The 19,370-nt window shown below is 50.5% G+C and overlaps 1 protein-coding gene across 1 annotated transcript; it reads right to left on the bottom strand.

The window, feature by feature from the left end:
* Window positions 1-101: 101 nt before the first annotated feature.
* On the bottom strand, window positions 102-3,899 carry POLR2E (RNA polymerase II, I and III subunit E). The gene is made up of 7 exons (XM_080935316.1): window positions 3,770-3,899; window positions 2,585-2,759; window positions 1,410-1,606; window positions 1,067-1,125; window positions 916-994; window positions 691-762; window positions 102-456 (listed from the first exon to the last, which is right to left on the bottom strand). Exons 1-6 carry the CDS (start codon window positions 3,824-3,826, stop codon window positions 697-699), a joined length of 633 nt encoding a protein of 210 aa, XP_080791442.1. The 5' UTR covers window positions 3,827-3,899; the 3' UTR covers window positions 102-456; window positions 691-696.
* Window positions 3,900-19,370: the final 15,471 nt, after the last annotated feature.

Below are 19,370 nucleotides of genomic sequence, written 5' to 3'. Positions count from 1 at the left end.
AGGTAGGAGCAACTGGAGAACATGGGGGTAACACAGAGTCCACCCCAAGCCAAAGGCTCTCTAGGACCCACCCTGCAGGGTACCAGCACCACCACAGTGACTTATCCCAAAGTATCTTTTAATTCTTAGAGTCCTATGAGAACGGAGAACCCTGAACAGAACAATAACCTCTGTGAGGGGTGGGGCTGCGGCTGTGGCTCTGAGGTTGCTCATTCTGTGACAATGGCCAGGACGGAGCCCTTTGGTGAAAAGGCAATCCAGTTATGACTGGTGCTGGGGCTCATGGGGTGGCTACAGCCAGAGCAGCAGGCTCCCGGGGCTTCCGTCCACACTGCGCTGTATGTGGACGCCTTCTCATTGCTTTCGGACGAGAATCTCACACCACGCAAGAGTCCGCAAACCTGCCCTCAATTCCAGCAATCCTCCTGCTTCAGTGTCCAGAGCGACAGATTTCACCTGGCAACAGTACAGGTTTTTTGTTTGTTTGCTTTGAGCTAAGACCTCACTCTGTAGCCCTGGCTGGCCTGGAACTCAGAAATCTGCCTGGCTCTGCCCCCTGGGTATTAGGACTCAAATCTGCCCTCCCATTACATTCTATTTTTGTGGGTGCAGTTCAGACCCTCTGCCTCATCAAGGGCAGGCAGCAGGGTCACAGGGACGGTACTAAACCCTCTCCACACTGGGGCTCACCTACGACTACTGCACCAGGCGGTAGGTGATGTAGCGGCCGGCTGTCTCACTGGGGCGGATGATCTTCACAACCTGTGGGAGCAGGCAGAGTGTTGAGAGACCACTGTCCTCTGGCCACAATGGCCCTTGCCTCAGAGAGAGGGAGGGGATGGAGAAACCAGGGGGTGTTAGGAACCAACAATTCCCAAAGGGCTTAGGAGGGGAACAAAGGCTATGGCTTCTCACCTGCCCTCGCTTGATCCCAAAGTACCGTGCCACCGGGTCCCCAGCCTGGATCCTGGGCAGCTGGCTCTCACGTAGCTTGCTATAACAGTCAAGGAAGTGGCTGATGGGCAGTGCTGGTGTGAGGGGGGTGTGGGGACAGGGTAAAGGATACTATCGAGCCAGCAGTTCAGTCACCTCCTCCTTGGTCATGACCACATGCTCAGGGACTAGCTGTGGAGAGAGACCCACCCACAGCCATCAGGAACCTCAACAGACCCAACAGACTAATGGGTATTGTCACAGGGCTGGGACAGAGGACACAACCAGGCTACTAATATCACCAAGTTGAATGCTCAAGGCCACTGCACCAAAACTAGGGAACCACCCTGCCCCAGCTCATGAAAGGCACAGCCCGAGACTGGGAAGGTCCGTGGTCCTGTCTCCCGGATCCTGGCCAGGCAGTGCTGAGTTCTACCCCCACTGTGCCACCCAGACCTCCCCGGGGACACACGCACCTCATGTTCTGTGATGTTGATGAGCAGCTCCTGCTGCAGAAACTGTTCCAGCACATACTTCGGGGCCATGTCAACCAGGGACTGCTTGGCGGAGGGTGTCATGCCCTGCTGTACCACAATCAGTGCCCGTGTGATGTTCTCCTCCTGCATGCGCTGGCAGTACACCTTGATGGTCTTGATGCCCACCTTGGGCTCCTCTGTGGGCACACAAGCACGACCCTCACACCCTTGTGGTGTCCTGCCTATGGTCTTGGTTTCTCTACTCGCTAGGGAAGACCAGAACATCAAGCCAGCCATGACCGTGCTGCCAGAGGGCTCAGCTATCATTGCAGAGAAAGCTGCTGCCAAGCACGCAGACACTGGCCCCTCCTGGAACAGGGCTTCAGATTTCCAGCAGTTGAGATTTGGAGGATATGGTACTGTCAGCCGGGGCAGCCTTAAGAAGAAACTGACTTGACGGGAGATGGACCCTGTGCCTACATGGGGCTAGCCTTGTTTCCTCAGGCAGAGTGGGGTGTACTGGAGCACCAGGACCCAGAGCGCAGGGGCAGGCCCAGGTCACCGCTTGTTTGAGACCTTACGGTGTCTCTGTATCAGCAGTTCTTGACCTGTGGGCTCTGGACCCCAGACCTTATAAAACACAGGTATTTACAACATTACGATTCATAACAGTAGCAAAACTAGTTATGAAGTAGCAGTGAAACTTTTATGGTTGGAGGTCACCACAACATGAATACCTGTACTAATGGGTCCCAGCATCAGGAAGGCTGAGCGTCACTGCCCTCTGTAGTTCTGGCTGTCCTGGAAGTCACCATGTAGACCAGGCTGGCCTTGACTGCCTGCCTCTGCCTCCCAAGTACTGGGTTCACAAGCATATGCTACCATGCCCATCCCTGCACCCCAATTCTCACACTAAAAGCCCAGGCCCCAGGGCAGTAGAACATCAGGTATTGAAGGAGACAGGCTGCCTGGGGACTGGCAGCTTCTGTACAGGGAGCTCACTCCCAGCAGATACCTCAGAGCCGCCTGGGCCACACACTCATTGGACAGGCAGAAACAGGTCGTAAACAGGGAGAGCACTGCTATCTGTTGTCATGAGCTGAGGCAGGGCCTGGAGGATGCCACCAGAACTAGAGGCTCCCAGGGGATGCACTACTGCCACCAACGGCCCTCACCTGGGAAAAACACAAACATCTGGTCTGTGGGGTCATCGTTGTGGGCCACCAGCACGGTGAGGTCTGTGCGCCTTGGTCGTCCTTCGCTGGGCTTGTCCCCAAACTGCGCCTTGAACTCCTCAAGTGTCTGGTCCAGCTCATCCTGGGTTACCAGGTAGCCTCGGTCATGACAGAGCTGCAGAGAGAAGAGCACTCAGCTGGGGACTGTAGTGCAGACCTGACCATGAATGGCCTAGGCCTAGGCTAGCTGGGAACTAACACTGAACTGACATGGCAGTACCCAAACTCTGCACTGGCCAAGATGGCAGAGACCCCAGCCTCACTGGAACAGGCCAGGTTAATCCCCTGGCAACTGTAGGGAAACCTCTTGAACACAGACACCTTCCTGTCCTATCCCCACCCCCCCTGCTTGGGTCCACCTGATGAGGGAGACAAGAGTATTATTCAGCATGGAGGCCAAGGAACAGGCATGAAGTGGCTCAGACCAGGTCCTGGGCTGCACCCAACACAGCATGAATCAGAACTATGCATACCTCTTTCTCTTCGGGGGGGGGGGGTTTATCTGCTAAACTCAAACAACCAAGATTTTTTTTTTCTTTCCAGACAGGATTTCTATTCGTGAATGTGACCCTGTCTATCCTGGAAATTACTATGAAGACCAGGCTGGCTTCTAACTCACAGAGATCCTCCTGCTTCTGCCTCCAGGGTGCTGGGATTAAAGGCGTGCGCCGCTATGCCGGCTTGTATTACTGTTTTTCTAATACTGTTTTTTACCTTATGTGTGTCTGGTGTCCCAAGACCAGAAAAGGGCATCAGATCCCCTGGAACTGGGGTTACAGACGGTTGTGAGCTACCATGTAGGTGTCGGTGGTGAGGGTAATACACAGAAAAGCAGGAATTCATTCCCAGCACCCCATAAACCAGGTGTGACCATGCAGCAGCCCCGTCTCCCGTTTCCGAAGCAGAGCCCACCCAAGACTTTTCCTGAGGCAGGGTCAGGAGGCTGACGCAGGAGGATTACCAACCGTTGAGGCCAGCGTGGACTCCACACTTTAAGCCGGGATGCATCCCGGCACCTGGAAGGCTGAGGCAGGAGGATTGGCCCCTGCTGGAGGCCGGCCTGGGCGGACAACCGCAGTTATTCCGCAACTCGGCGCTAGCTCGAAGCCTCCCCACGCAACTCACCTGCATGATAGTCTTGCGGATCTTCCACAGTCGGTAAGTCTCCTCCTCGTCGTCCATGTTGTTGCTCTTCACTAACAACTACGCACGCGCGCTCGTAGGCCTGCCAGCACTTAGCCTGCGCCTGGCGACTTAAAGTGCCCGCCCCCAGCACAGTGCGCCTGCGCGGGATGCCGGGACGGCCCCGCCCAGGTTTGTGCTTAGGTGAACGACGGAATAAACCTACTTTCCAGGATAGGTTCCGCAGCGGGCAACCCCAGCATTCACCGCGGCAGAGTACGCGAGATCGCGTTCGGGAAGATCTCGCGATACTTGACCTGCCACAGGTTTATGTTTTTTTTGTTTTTTTTTTTCATTAGGCGTTTACAAAACAAATCCAGGTTGTAGTTCATTCAGGACGTTAATCCCCAGCCAAGGCAAGCACGTCTATGAGTTCGAGGTCAGGCTGGTCTATACCCAGGGCTACAGAGGGAAACCCTGTCTTGAAAAACCGAAAAGAAAAAAACAAAAGGAAAGAAAAGGGGAGCCCGTTGACAAAAAACCAGTTTCTTGTGCCTCAGCTTCTCTTTTTATACAAGTTTTTATTAGTATATGTGCACTTTGCATGAGAAATCGGAGTCCAGCACCCACATGAGGCGGGCCCTCAGCCATGAGTAACTCCATCTCTAGAGGGTCTGATGCCTCTGGCCTCTGGGTACGTCCATACCCACATGCAGGCGCACGGATATACATAATTAAAATTCTGAAGATCTAAAAGGGAAAAAACGAATGTATGGGCATATACACAATCAACAAACACGTGTGTATGTGGTGGGCTAACTCGTGAAAATTTTGGCAAGGTGGTGAGAAAATGGATCCTAGCAAATGTCTTCCAGGGCTATAAACCCTTCCGATTGTACAGTCGGATGTAACAGAAACTTCTGTTTGTCTTTTTCTTTGGTGGAGGAGACTTGAAATTTGGTATCTAGACTAGGTCTCAACAGCACAGCCCGCCTCTGCCTCCACAGTGCCTGGATCACCACAACTGGCAAGCCTTGTAAACCTAGAAGCTGACTGTACCCCCACTCTGTCCTGGTGTGAGTCTGATCTTGGGGTACAGATCGTCACCCATTTCTGCATCAGAATTTATGCTGATCCCGACTTGGAAAGACAAGTTTTTGCCAAGTGCACCTGACCACTAAACCCTGTAGACCTGGGCTGAGAGGCCGAGGCTGCTACACTTGACTAAAGGAGCCATGAATGCCAAGAGAACATGGGCAAAGACGTTTCTGGGACATGACAGAGTTGCCTGAGGCTGGAAGTGATGGTGGAAGTGTTGATTCTTGCACTCTGGAGGCAGAGTGAGTAGATCTCTGTGAGTTCCGAGCTGGACCCTCCCATCTCCCTGTCTGTCTGTCTCTCCCTCTCTCTGTAACAGGGGAGCCCCCGACATCCACTTTTAGGAGGAGAAGTGACCCTCTCATTGTTGGAAGTTATGGACAGTCAGAGCCTCAGTATATGGACATGGGACATTAGGAAAACATCTGGGTGCAAGCGGCCCTGAGGATAAGTGTCACAGAAGGGCGTCCTCCAGCCTCCGGCAGTAAGGGCATAAAATGGAACCTGCCTGGAGGAGCCCCTCTCTCACCTCTATGCCTGGGATCCTTCCTGCCTCTTGTTGTGAAACCAACCCTAGCCCATTGCCTAGGCCCCTCTCAGCCTGTATCCATTCTTTTCTGTCACCAGGGACCCCACAGCAACCACACTTGCCTGGGATCCACAGAGGGCAACAACCAAAGAATTGAACACCGACCCAAACTGGACTTAATACCAAGAAATACCGCAAGCATTATAACTGTATATAACTGTAGATGCCTAGATCGCCAGGCCCGAGGCCCCAGACCTCAGCACAACTGACAGCTATAAACCAGTAGACAGCACCAGCTACCAAGACAAAAACACAGTCATTGCTCTGGGAACTCTAAACAAACCAACCTTGCTTTTTGGCATCTGTAGTTCTGCCTCTGGATAACTGTTTTTGCTAACTGAAGTGTGTCCACCTGAGAAAGGCTCAGTGACACACTGGGGTTGCAAACACCCTGTGTAGTGGGAGGTAGAAGTTCACACAGAATTCAGCCAGGTGTGGTGGCACACACCTTTGATCCCAGCACCCTGGAGGCAGAGGCAGGCAGACAGCTCTGTGAGTTCGAGGCCAGCCTGGTCTACAGAGATAGCTCCAGGACATCCAGGGCTACACTCCTCACAGAGACTACAGACCCACAGCAGACAAGGGAACAGAGAGACCCACAGACCCACGGCAGACAATGGGAGCAGCAACCACAGATTAGACCCACAGAGCCACGATTAGACAGTGTGCAGAGGGAGAGATTTCTAGAGCACTGGGCCCTAACAGAGCTGTCTTCATTGACTCCCACAAGGAAGAGAAGGAGAGCTTACAACAGCCAGAGGAGCGGGATTCCAGAGCTCAGAGGGGGAGTGGACATGAGCTCTCACCACCATGCCCAAGGAGCTTTCTCCGCCTGTCATCCGTGTGCGAAGAAAAGTCAGCTTCCTCCAGTGGAGTCCGAATGTGCTCACCACACTTCCGTGTAGGCCCGTGCTCACTAACAAGTTGGTCAAGGCAAACTGAACTGAGTTTATTTACATTTTTGCTTTTTGTTTTGATCTTTTTAAAACCATTTTTTGGGGGGCTGGAGAGATGGCTCAGCGGTTAAGAGCACTGACTGTTCTTCCAGAGGTCCTGAGTTCAAATCCCGGCAACCACATGGTGGCTCAAAACCATCTGTCATGGGATCTGATGCCCTCTTCTGGTGTGTCTGAAGACAGTAACAGTGTGCTCACATGCATAAAATAAATAAATTAAAAAAAAAAAACAAACCATTTTTGCATTTGTGGATTTTGTGTGTGTTTCTTGTGTTTTTGTTTTGTGGATTTTGGTTTTGGTTTTCAAACGGGATTTCTGTGTAGCCCTGGCTGTCCTGGAACTCACTTTGTAGACCAGGCTGGCCTTGAACTCAGAGATCCACCTGTCTCTGCCTCCTGAGGAGTTCTGGGATTAAAGGCAGGGAGGAGGGGACCCTGGAGGAGAGTCTGGGAAGAACTGGGGAAGAGGGAATATCATAAAAAATGCATTGTGTGAAGATATTGTTCAATTAAAAAGAAATTAAAGTAGACACGTGATATATTTGAAACTGTGGATACAGAAATAACCGGAGAACTCTTAACCATTTCAAATACTTCTTTCTGCCTTGAACCCAAACCCCTAGATACTAGGGATGCTCCCCCGCCAAGTTGTTGATGTGTGGTGGAGCCCAGCCTGCTCTCAGAATAAACCTCTCACCCCAAAGATCAGTACCCTAAAAGGTCTGTAGGCCCAGAATGCAGTCCCTGTGATGTGATCTCTTCATAACCCACAGAGCAGGTGGAGAAGTAAGGGGTGGGGGTGGGGGGAGCATACCTGGGTGGGATCAGCTTAGCCAGTCTCTGTCAGGCCTAGTAATCTGTCCCAGGGAGCCAAGGAGGAGTATAATCCTCACAGGATCCCAAACAGGCTAGAAATAGTGGGCAAAGGGATTTACAGGGACACAAGGTCCAGTGCTTGGGTGGCAAATTACAGTGTAGGCACTACTACAGCAGCAACAGTTGCTACATTCCCTTGACAAACCCCCAGGCTAACTGGGTGTCCTTTCCTGCTGAGACCTGGATGTGACTGCCCCACCTGGAGGAAATTGGCCTTGTTTCAGGGTTAAGACAATGGGTAAATGAGACAGTCTGCTTCTGCTCCAGGCTATGTAGATCTGCACAGCAGAACCTTTGCTCTCCACCTGGAGAGTGAATTAATCTCCATGTGTCACATGACAAGGGGTGGATTTTGTTACCTAATAGGTTTCTCCACGGATGTAATAGGAAACTCAAGCAGCCGCACACCTTTGATCCCATCACTAGAGGAAGAGGCAGGAGGATCTCTGTGAGTTCCAGGACAGCGAGGATTACATAGAGAAACTGACTTGGGAAACAAAAACACAAACTAAAGAGCTGGAAAGATGGATCAGCAGTTGAGAGCACAACCACATGGTGGCTCACAACCATCTGTAATGGGATCCAGTGCCCTCTTCTGGTGTGTCTGAAGACAGCTACAGTGTACTCACATACATACAATAAACAGTGCCCTCTTCTGGTGTGTCTGAAGACAGCAACAGTGTACTCACATACATACAATAAACAGATAAATCTTAAAACACACACATACAAACTGAAGAAAGAAGGTAGAGGAAGAAAGACAGACAGACAGACAATGGAAAGAGCACTCCACAGACGAAAGCCCATAGAGCAGCAATACAAATCTAATGCTGTTCCTTACCAGTCGGAAATAACAGAAGAACTTTAGATCAATTGGAGAAATAAAGGTCAAACTGAAAATAGGACCTATGAGTGCGAAAAGGAGTAAGACTCAGAGTAAGAGGCTATGTTGTCAGTTTGTCCTAAGGTTGGAAACTTGCAGACAGTCTGAACCCCAGGGGGATGGAGAATTCTGGGAGGGACTTCTGGGAAGGATGTCTGGAGGGTCAGCCCATGAGAAAAGCACCTCAGGAAGCTGCTGCAGTGGGGGTGGGGTGAAGGCCTTTGTTCCCTGGCCACCCTGGCCTGCCAGGCTGATGCTGGATCTTGCAGAATGAATCCACCTGGCTTTCACTCTGAAGCCTCTTCACTTTGTTGTGGAATGAGGGTCCCTCCTCTCACACATGTATGTGCGCATGCATGTGATTACAGAAACCCCATCCCCTCTCTCTGGTCCCAACACCTCCCCTCTGCTGTGTTTATAAAAGGATAAGGGGGGATATGTTCTATGGAGGTGTGGTGAGGCATGGAGGAAGGGGGTGCCTCCACGGGCCCATGTTGAGGCATCCCATCCCCCTGAGGGACCAGCCGCACAGTACAGTATAGAATAGAGTTCATTCAGGGCATGGGAGGGGAGTCAAGAGGGTAATAGAGGCAGAGAGGGAGAGAGAGGGAGAGAGATAAAGGCCAGTCAAGAGCACAGGGCAGGGGGGAGAGGTGAGGCAGGAGCAAAACAGCAAAAGAGCAAGGAGCGGGGCAAGCAGCCTCTTTTATAGTGTCAGGTATTGTTGGGATTTTGTGAACTCCACCCCTCAATTACCTGGCACTAGCCAGGTATGCTCTGTCCCAGTGACCTGACACTATAAAAGGGGATGCTTGTCCCCTCATCTCTCTCTTGGCCTCTCTTGCCTCCTGGCTCTCTTGCTCTCCCAACCCTACCCCTCCTCTTCCCTTCCCCCCTCTCTCTCCACGTGCTTATGGCCGGCCTCTACTCCTCTATTCCTCTCTCTCTCTCTCTCTCTCTCTCTCCCTCTCTGCCTCTACCACCCTCTTAACTCTTCCATGACCTGAATAAACTCTATTCTGTACTATACCCTCCTGTGGCTGGTCCCTCAGGGGGAGGGGATTCCCAACATGGACCCCCCAGAGGCATCTCCCTTGCCCCCAGGCCTCACCGCACCTCCATGGGCCCCCACTCTCTTCATCCTTCCCCTAACAGGTATACCTGGCTGTTGCCAGGTAACTGTAGTGAAGCTTAGACAGAATGCTAACTCCCTCTGCTGCTATGCCCTGCCCCCCCCTTATGGTAAGCCATGTTTCCTTGTGTGATGATAATGGATACATAGTCTACCAAGAGGGGCTTGCAGCATCCCTGCCCATCAGAGCTGAGAGGAGGTTACCACAAGGCCGGCCTGGGCCATGTAGCAAGACCCTATCAAACATTCAAGGCAGGAGATGTGGTGCTACTCTCAAAACTTGTGTCAGGTGACTCACCGTCATCCAGCTCAGGGGCATCCAAGGCCTCTGGCCTTCATATGTATCCAAACTCACATGCATAAACACACATGCAGACACAAAGACATAATTAATAAATATAAATAAACACATACATACATACATAAACATAAACTCTCTAGAGGCAGAAGCAGGCAGATCACTGTTTGAGGCCAGCATGGTCTATTAGCAAGTTCCAGGCCAGTCAGGGCTACACAGTGAGATCCTGTGATAGTTTGTATATGCTCGGGAGTGGCACTATTAGAAGGTGTGGTCTTATTGGAGTAAGCGTGATCTTGTTGGAGTAGGTGTGGTCTTGTTGAAGTAAGTGTGATCTTATTGGAGAAGGTGTGATCTTGTTGGAGTAAGTGTGATCTTATTGGAGTAGGTGTGATCTTGTTGGAGTAAGTGTGATCTTATTGGAGTAGGTGTGATCTTGTTGGAGTGGGTGTGGTCTTGTTGGAGTGGGTGTGGTCTTGTTGGAGTAGGTGTGGTCTTGTTGAAGTAAGTGTGATCTTATTGGAGAAGGTGTGATCTTGTTGGAGTGGGTGTGGTCTTGTTGGAGTGGGTGTGGTCTTGTTGGAGTTGGTATTAGGAACTGGCTTTATGGTTGCAGATTGCCTCTCAACCCACTGATGTCACCCATAGATGACAGGGACCTGCGCATCTGTTGCCATGGCAATTGTCTTAGTTTACCTCCCACCTTTACCTGCCAGTGGTTATGCCACAATCCAAATAAAAGGTAGACCTTCACCCCTTCTCTTTTCCCCCTTTTGTCTCTGTTGCCCACCTATCCCCTTCCCCCACAATAAACCTCTCTCCCATGGAACTGCATTGGCCTGTTGTGGTCTGTCCTGACTTCAACTGTCATTCTATCACAGCAGTAGGTGTGTCACTGTGGGCATGAACCTAAGACCCTCACCCTGGCTTCCTGGAAGCCATATTTTTTTTAGCAGCCTTCAGATGAAGGTGTAGAACTCTCAGCCCCTCTGCACCATGCCTGCCTGGATGCTGCCATGTTCCTGCCTTGATGATAATGGACTGAACCTCTGAACCTGTAAACCAGCACCAATTAAATGTTGTCCTTTTAAGAGTTGCCTTGGTCATGGTGTCTGTTCACAGCATAAAAACCCTAAGACAGACCCTGTCTCAAAACCAAACCAAACCTCATAAGCAGCAGAGGTCCGGATTCAGTGGCTCAGAGCTCAGTAGACTGACATAGTAGCACCTGTCTGAAGTTCTGGGCTTCATCCCCAGCTTCTCATGAACCAGGTATGGGAGGAACAGACTGTCATCCCAGAACTGGGAAGCTGAGGCAGAAGGATTGCTTTAACTTTTTGTCTAGGATGCATAATGAGTTCTATACCTACCAGGTCTGCAGAGGTAATGTGTCTCTCAACAAAACAAACACTACCAAGTTAGCTTTGTGTGGGGTTTCTTTGTGGCCATTGTAATTGGAGCTGCCCACCCTGGGCGCCTTAGCAAGGGTCAGGGAGGGGCCAGGATACATTCTGCTCTTTCTGGGGTGACTCGGACTGCAGCAGCACAGATGTTTGCAGGTCCCTGGGCTCCTGGCTCTTCGGTTTCTTCCCTGTCCTGCACAGCAGGGAAAGGAACTGTCCTCACACAGCTGCAGCTGCGCTGGGTCTGAGGCAACCATCCCATTTCCACACTAAGCGCTGCCATAGCATTTCTCAATTAGAAGGAAGAGCCAGATGTCTTAACAATCAGGAAAAGGTGTCTGTAGACCAGGGAGCCAGACCTGCCACACTGGATGAGGTTGCCATGACCTCAGAGCAAAAACAGGTGACTGGGGGCCTGCGTGCGCCCTGAGCTGGCCACAGGCAAAATATCAAGGCAGGAAGGAATGGCAGATGAAGGAGGAGGAAGACTGGGCAGGCAGGCCCGGGGAGGAGAGGAGAGAGCAGGAGGCCTGAGGAAGCGGCCCTGGGCCAGGTGAGGGGGTGACATGTGGGTGGCAGGCTGACACAGTTGGCTGGCTCAGCTCAGTGAGTGGTAGGGACAGCAACTGGAGGAAAGACACATGTTGTCTGGAGTGTGTGGGTCTCAAAGCCCTGAGTGACAACAACTCAGGTCCTGCGGCCTTAGCACCTGGACTCACTGCGCACACAGGGACCAGAGAGAACAAAAGAGCCGGTGGGAGGGAAGATAGAAGGGTGTTTTGATTGGTGGGAGGGGGCGGGGACAGAGGGGCGGTTCCTGTGGTAGGAGTCTGAGCTTGGGTCCCAGCACCTGTGTGGCAGCTCACAACCACCTGTAACTTCAGCACCAGGGGTCTGAGACTTCCTCCTCTGGTGCATAGGTTCACAACACACAGAGAAAAAGAAAAGGCTCAACAATTACTGTAGTATCTAATGTTTCCATTGTAGGAACAGCCCAAGAAAACAGGCACACACACAAAAAAAAAAAATAAATAAAAAAAAATAATAGGCCTTGGCAGCACACACTTTAATCCCCAGAGCGCTGCAGGATTCCTGTGAATTCAAGCTCAGCTTGGTGTACAGAGTGGGATCTCCCTCCTTGATGAAAAGGACCGGAGAGATAGTTCAGTGGTTAGAGCACTGGCTGCTCTCTCAGAGGACCTGGGTTCAAATCCTAGCATCCATGTGTACAGCATTTTGCCTATTTTGCCTTTAACTCCAGTTCCAGGGGATCCGACACCCTCATAAACAATAAACAGAAATGGAAGCAAACACCAAATGCACATAAAATGCCTGCTGTAGGACCCTCTTCCTACTGGGCTGTCTTGTCCAGCTGAGCTGTGCTGGCATGGGTCTCACTGTAGTTTGTTTGGCAGTGTTTAGTTTAAGTCCCTGGTAAGCCTGCTGTTTTCTGAAGGAGGCAGAGGTGGGAGCACAATGGAAACTGCAGTGGGGATGTAACTTGAGAGAAAGATACAAACAAAAAGGAAGAAAGGGCACCTGTCAAGTTGTTTTCTGTGTTACAAACAGAGGTGATGACCTCAGTCAGGGGGTCTGACTGGAATTCCTGGTGTCAAAAATCTGAGGACTATAGTCAGAAGGTGTGGCTTTGGGTTAAGAAGGGCGATTGATTAGCACACAAGGGAGCCACTGTCTGTGAGCAGAAGCCACCTCCATGTAACTCACATCACAGAGTGGTCCCAGGAGACCGCAGTCTGGTCTTTTATCTTCCTTGCTTTGTTTCGATACAAGGCCTTGTGTAGCCCAGGATGACCTAGAACACAGGATCCTGCCCTCAGCTTTGGAGTGCTAATGTGAGACCCTCAGAGAGGACCTTTTCCCCAGAGGAGACCCTCGAGCCCAAAAACCAAGCCGAGACCACTGGCTGCAATCAGCATGAGGGTTTATTTGATCAAAGTACACAGGTACCTGCGGGCACATAGACTCTCGGAGGACTTGCGCGCCCCAGGCTTGGGCACTCGCCCTCTTATAGGGTTTTAGGAAGCAGGAGCAGGCTTACAGAAGCAGATGCATGGTTACAGGGATTTAATTGGTTGATTTAAATGAGGCGGTGGGTCGAGCTGGGGGCAAGGTCCTTAGCCACCTGCCCAGGACATGGTGGTTAGATAATAGCTGACTTGGCCCTATCTTGGGTGGGGGATTTCTGCAAAACCCTCTACTCCCTCTTTTGGTGCCAGGTGGCTGACCACAGATGACTGCTCTGCCTCTACCTTGAACTCGTGCTCATCTGTGCAGGCCTTGTTCCTGTAGTCAGGCCAGCTCAATGGTGGGGATCTTTCATTCCCCTATTTTCTTTTAACCTTGAGTAAAATCTTTTACTCATCTACGTTATTTCTGTTTCTTGCTCTCTCTAAGCCTTTGGTACTATTGGGTTAATACTAGAGCTTGTATGACTGAGAGTCTGTCTTTCATAAATTGAACTAACCGGTTTAAGATGCAGGGCCCAAAAAGGAGGATCAGTAAAAGTATTATCAATGGGCCCATTAGGGAGGACACTAGGGTAGTAAACCAGGGAGACTTCTTAAACCAGCTCTTGAACCATCCTTGGGAGGACTCAAACAACTTCTGTCTCTGGGCCAGACGGTCTCTGAGTTTGGCCATATTATCTTTGACTATTCCAGTGTGGTCAGCATAAAAGCAACACTCTTCTTTAAGGGCTGCACAGAGGCCCCCTTCTTTAAGGAACAATAGGTCTAGTCTTCTCCTATTCTGGAGAACTACCTCAGATAAGGAGGTTAGGCTCTTTTCTAAAGCTGTTACTGATTCTTCAAGTGCCTTAATATCATCATGCATGGCGATCTGCAATTGTCTAATGTGATTGTTTTCTAAAAGTGCAGCGGTACCAGTTCCAATACCGGCTGCCATTCCCCCAACAGTAATACCTCCTAGTAGGAGAGCTAAGGTCAGAGTAATAGGCTCTCTTTTGAACCGGGTCCGTTCTTCAAAGAAGGCATAGACATAATCTGGGTCATGATAAGCTACCTTGGGCCATAGCTCTACCTGAACACAGAATTCAGAAGTTTGGTTAAACACTGCAGCGGATATACAAGGAGTTAAACCTGTATTGCATGCCCAGTAGGTACCAGTTCCGGCAGCCAGGTAATAAGATCCAGTTGTAACAGACTGGGTTTGGTTACAGAGGCTTTGATGGGTAGGGGGAACAGAACCCATTCCCTGAGACTTCAGATAAGGTCAGTTTATGACTGGGAAGAAATGTACAGCTATCCCGTGCAGTGGTAGAGTTACTATAATTTCCTGAGATTGCTACTCCCTCATAATAAGGGGGGTTGGACACTAGGCACAGCCAGCATTCTTGGGTTCTCACAGGGTCTGAGAAATTGAGGGCCAGGTAGGCTTCCTGCACTAAGTTAATTAACCTGTCTCCTGTACCTGGATATTGGTATCTTTTGGTTGTCGTGGGCCTGGGGGACCCGGTGAGAGTAGTGGGAGTCAGACCGGTGGCGCTGGGAGACTGCAGTTGGGGTAGTTACCTGTTGCGGGACTACCACCCGGGGAAGCACTTGGGGCGAGGGTGGCTTTTGGTCAGGCAGAACAGGATTTGGCCCTATGGACTGGGTGTTAACTGGTTGTAGTTTCTAATAAATTGCCAATAATAGTCCCGGATTGGTCTTACCGGGGGTATATAGCTGGAGTCCCCATCTTTGACCGCTAAGCCAGTTTGCCTTTTTTCCTGATTCAGTAAAAGTCATGTTAATCTTAGAATCTCCTTCATCAGGAGCATGAAACTGGACTAAGTCTCCTTTCTGTACCCGCCAGTAACCATTAGTATATGTTAATGGTTAGTATATGTTAACAGCCCCATTTAGCACAATAATAACTTTCAGGTCCTCCACACTGTCTGGTCTTTCTATCACCCCCAGGGCAGATGTACCAACTAGAGTGTCTACATTCTGGGTACGAGTCTCCCTGAGTTCGTGTGGTGTGTTCCCAGCTCCCCTCGGGAGTCACAAACATCAAACTGGGTTTTAGGCCACCATGAATTGGCGGCATGCTTCCCCTTGGCTAGGGTGATTTCTTTTCCCGTCCCAAGGTTAGTGATGACCCAGCTCACCCAGTAGACCTGGTGTGGACTGGTATCGGGACTTACAGCCTTTTTAGTCTCTCCCACAATGACCAGACAGAGGAATAGGACAGCGACTATTCTCGCAAAGACCTGAGTTTTAGAGGGTTTTGAGTGCGGTGAGCTTTCCATATTGGAGGCGCTGTCTCTGGACGTTCTGGCTGGGCCGCGTTGACGTGGGAGGCGTGGACCCAAGCTGCTATGCCATCAACCTTTAGAGCAGTCTGGGTGGTCAGCAGGACGGTGTAGGGTCCCTTCCACCTGGGTTCCAAGTTCTTAGTCTGGTGCCTTCTGACCCAGACAGAGTCTCCAATCTGGAAGGGGTGAGGTGTCACCACATGTTCAAGATGATCCTTATATTCGGCAGCTAGAGGCTTCCAGATGTCATGCTGCACAAACTGCAGGGCCTGCAACTGAGCTTCCAAAGAAGGACTTTTAACATAGGCTGACACACTGGAGTCAAGGAAATTAACTATCGGGGTTGGAGCCCCGAACATGATTTCAAAGGGAGTTAGGCTGTGGGGCCCTGGGGTATTACGGGCCCTATACAGGGCTAGAGGTAAGAGGAGAACCCAGTCCTTTGAGCCAGTTGCAAGCGTCAATTTAGATAAAGTCTCCTTAATGGCTCTGTTCATTCGTTCTACCTGTCCTGAACTCTGGGGTCTATATGCACAATGTAATTTCTAATCAATCCCCAGTAACCTGGCCACCAACTGACTTACCTGGGAGACGAAAGCAGGCCCGTTATCTGACCCCAACACTTGGGGCATTCCAAACCTGGGAAAGATTTCTTCAAGTCCTGGGTTTATCTGAGCACAAGCTCTGCATTCCTCTGCCACTCTCTGCAGTGCTCCAGGTTGGTTAAGGAGGTACGGCCCTCCTTCCTCTCGCTCTAAAAGTTCTTTTATCTTTTTGGCTCCGAGATGGGTCAGTTTGTGCAAATGTGAGATTAACTCAAAGGTCACTTGCTCAGGCATAACAGTTTTCCCTTGGAAAATCTACCGCTCTTGTTTGGGGTCATAGGTGGCACCCATTTTCTTTAGGAGGTGTTTGTCCTCTTGGGTGTAACACCAGGGGGCCGGCTTATCTTCATCTGGGCCAGCCACTCCCTTCAGGGGGAGAATCTGCTTCCCCAGGGTGGCTTCCTGAGAGAGAAAGAGAGAGAGAGAGAGAGAGAGAGAGAGAGAGAGAGAGAGAGAATGAGAGAGAGACAGAGACAGAGAGACAGAGAGAGAGAGAGAGAGCAGTAGCATCTGCCAGTCGATTGCCCCAGGCTTTAGGACTATCTCCTTTTTTGGTGCCCAGGGCAGTGCATGATTTGGGGTAGGAACAAGGCCTTTAGGGGGGCTAGGATTTCAGCCTTATTTTTGATCTCTTTTCTCTCAGAGGTGAGCAGCCGTCTTCTTCGGTTTATTTCTCCATGAATGTGTGCGGTGGCAAAGGCGTATCGACTATCTGTGTACACATTTAGTCTCTTACCTTCTGCCATCCGGTCAGGGCTATCATCAAAGAGGGTGGGGCTGTTTTTGAACCCCTGGGGTAGTCTAGTCCAAGTGAGCTGGCCTGAGAGTCCCAGCTCAGGGTCCTTCATTTCGACTCTGAGGGCTCAGTCGGAGGCAGAAGAAGGCATCTTTTAAGTCCAATACTGTATACCAAGTATGAGTAGGAGGCAGGGTGCTAAGTAAGTTGTAGGGGTTAGGGACGGTTGGGTGGATGTCCTCTACCTTCTTGTTAACTTCTCTTAGGTCTTGTACCGGCCGGTAGTCCCCCATCCCTGGTTTCTTTACAGGAAGGAGGGGGGTGTTCCAAGGGGACCGGCAGGGGACCAGGATGCCTTGGTCTAGGAGTCTCTTTATGTGTGGCCTTATTTCTTGATGTGCCTCATGTGACATGGGATATTGTTTAATGGAGACTGGAGTCGCTGCCGCTTTTAATTCAATGACCAAGGAGGCCTGTTGGTTTGCAAGTCCCATGCCTCCTGTCTCCGCCCAAGCTTGGGGAAATCTTTTAACCCAAATGTCCATCTCTGGGTGTTTTGGCTTGTCTGGCTTAGGTTGTAAGATCTCAAAGATCTTATATTCATCTTCTAATTTTAAAGTGAGGACCTGGAGTGGGGCCCCTTTAGGGCCCGTTATTTTGGCTCCTTCTCCCTCAAAGTGGATCTGAGCATGCAGTTTGGTGAGAAGATCTCTGCCTAATAGTGGATAAGGGCAGTCAGGAACATGTAAGAAAGAGTGAGTCACCTTACCAGTTGCCAGTTCTACCTTCCGGTCTTGCTGCCCGTTGCCCCTTGCACCCAGGCTGTCCGGTCACTCAGTTGTCCAGGTGTTTGAGTGATGACTAAGTGCTGGGCTCCGGTGTCTACTAGAAAGGTGACGGGTTGCCCCCCAACTCGAAGAGTTATCCTGGGCTGGGGGGGGGGCTCCTGGCGCTGACCTCCCTAGTCTTCATCCAGGGTTAGGAGGGAGGTCTGAGGCCGCGATTGGCGGGGCCCCCGAGGTTTCTTGGGGCAATCTTTAGCCCAATGTCCTTTTTCCTTGCAGTAAGCACACTGATCCTTGTCTAGTCTTGGCCCTTTTCGCTCTCTCGACCTGACTATCAGGTGGCTGACCACAGATGACTGCTCTGCCTTGCCTCTACCCTGAACTCATGCTCATCCGTGCAGGCCTTGTTCCTGCAGTCAGGACGGCTCAATGGTGGGGATCTTTCACTGAGATGATGGAGCACACACTGCCCCTCCTCTGCTGGGCATGTGAGGGTGGTGAGCTCTACACACCGAACTTCAGAGCCTCAGTTCTTTAAAAAGGATCATGTGACAAGCACGGTGACTGCAAGGCCTTGGACCTTAACCACTTTGTGGGTTCCTCCTTTTCCCCGCCATCACTAGATAGGAGAGAAAGGAGGAGACAGAGATCCCTGAACTTAATTCCTTTCTCCTTGTTTCCTCTTTGAGCCCTGTGATGATAGAATTGTGGCTCCTGTCTGGAGAGACCACATCAGGCCAATGTGGTCCCATCCCACGTGAGAGAGGTTTATTGTGGGGCAAGGGGACAAACAGGGGAAAGGAGAGAAAAGAAGGTGCAAAGGTCAGGAAGGGTCTGCTTTTTATTTAAAACTGTGATGTAACCGATAAATGTGGGAGATAAACCAAATGCTGGGAATGTATGGCCATTGCCATGGCAACAGATGCACAGGTCCCTGTTGCCTATGGATGACATCATCGCTGGGTTCAGAGGCGAAAGCCAGTTCCTAATACCAACAAGTACAACTGCTAACAAATTAAAACCAGGCCCCTTGAATGAGCACCATCTCTCAAGGCCCTAGCAAGTATATATCCTCTGAAAAGTTCCCAAATTCCCGGAAACTATCTGCAGCTGGCAAAACCACGCCTCTGCTAGAGCATGAGGCAAATCACTGTCAGCTGCTGTGGACAGTCCGAAGCAGCCCCACATCCCACACCCGAGATTAAAACAAAAGCACATTCTTTTAATATTTCTGAGTTTTTAAAAGAAACCACAGTTCAAGGTTTCTCAGTACACCCAGCACTGGAGGAAAGAGGTCAGTCTAGTCTGTACAGTGAGACTGTCAGAAAGAAGAAAGGAAGCTAGCAAGCATGCGGGCTGGAGGGATGGGTCTTTAGTTAGAGCACCCTTAGCTCTTGCACAGGACCGAGGTTTAATTCCCAGCACCCACAGGGCAGCTAGCTCATAACCATTCAGCACTCCACTTCCAGAGGATTCATGTCTTCTGACCTATTTAGACACCAGGAATACACAGTATACTGACATACATGCAGACAAGACACTCATGCAGGAATGAACAATAAATGTAAACCAACTGTATACGTGTTTAAAGAAAAGGAGTTACCCTGAGTGTGTGCTTCTAGAATTATTAACATGCCTTCCTGACCAAAGCACAAAGGAATAAGGGTCTCAAACACAACGGTGAGACATATGGGAGGAGCTGGAATTAAAGAAGAAAGTCTGGGCTGGAGGGATGGCACAGTGGTTAGAGCACTGACTGCTCTTCCAGAGGTCCTGAGTTCAATTCCCAGCAACTACCTGGTGGTTCACAACCATCTGTGATGAGATCTGATGCCCTCTTCTGGTGTGTCTGAAGACAGCTACAGTGTACTCACATGCATGAAATAAAAATAAATGAATCTAAAAAAAAAGAAGAAAGTCTGGGCCTAGGAGCTCTTGAATAAGCAGATGACTTAGGCCAGGCA

This window comes from Micromys minutus (assembly GCF_963924665.1).
Source record: "Micromys minutus genome assembly, chromosome: 22".
NCBI lineage: Eukaryota > Metazoa > Chordata > Mammalia > Rodentia > Muridae > Micromys > Micromys minutus.
This window is presented reverse-complemented; position numbering and strand designations above follow the sequence as displayed.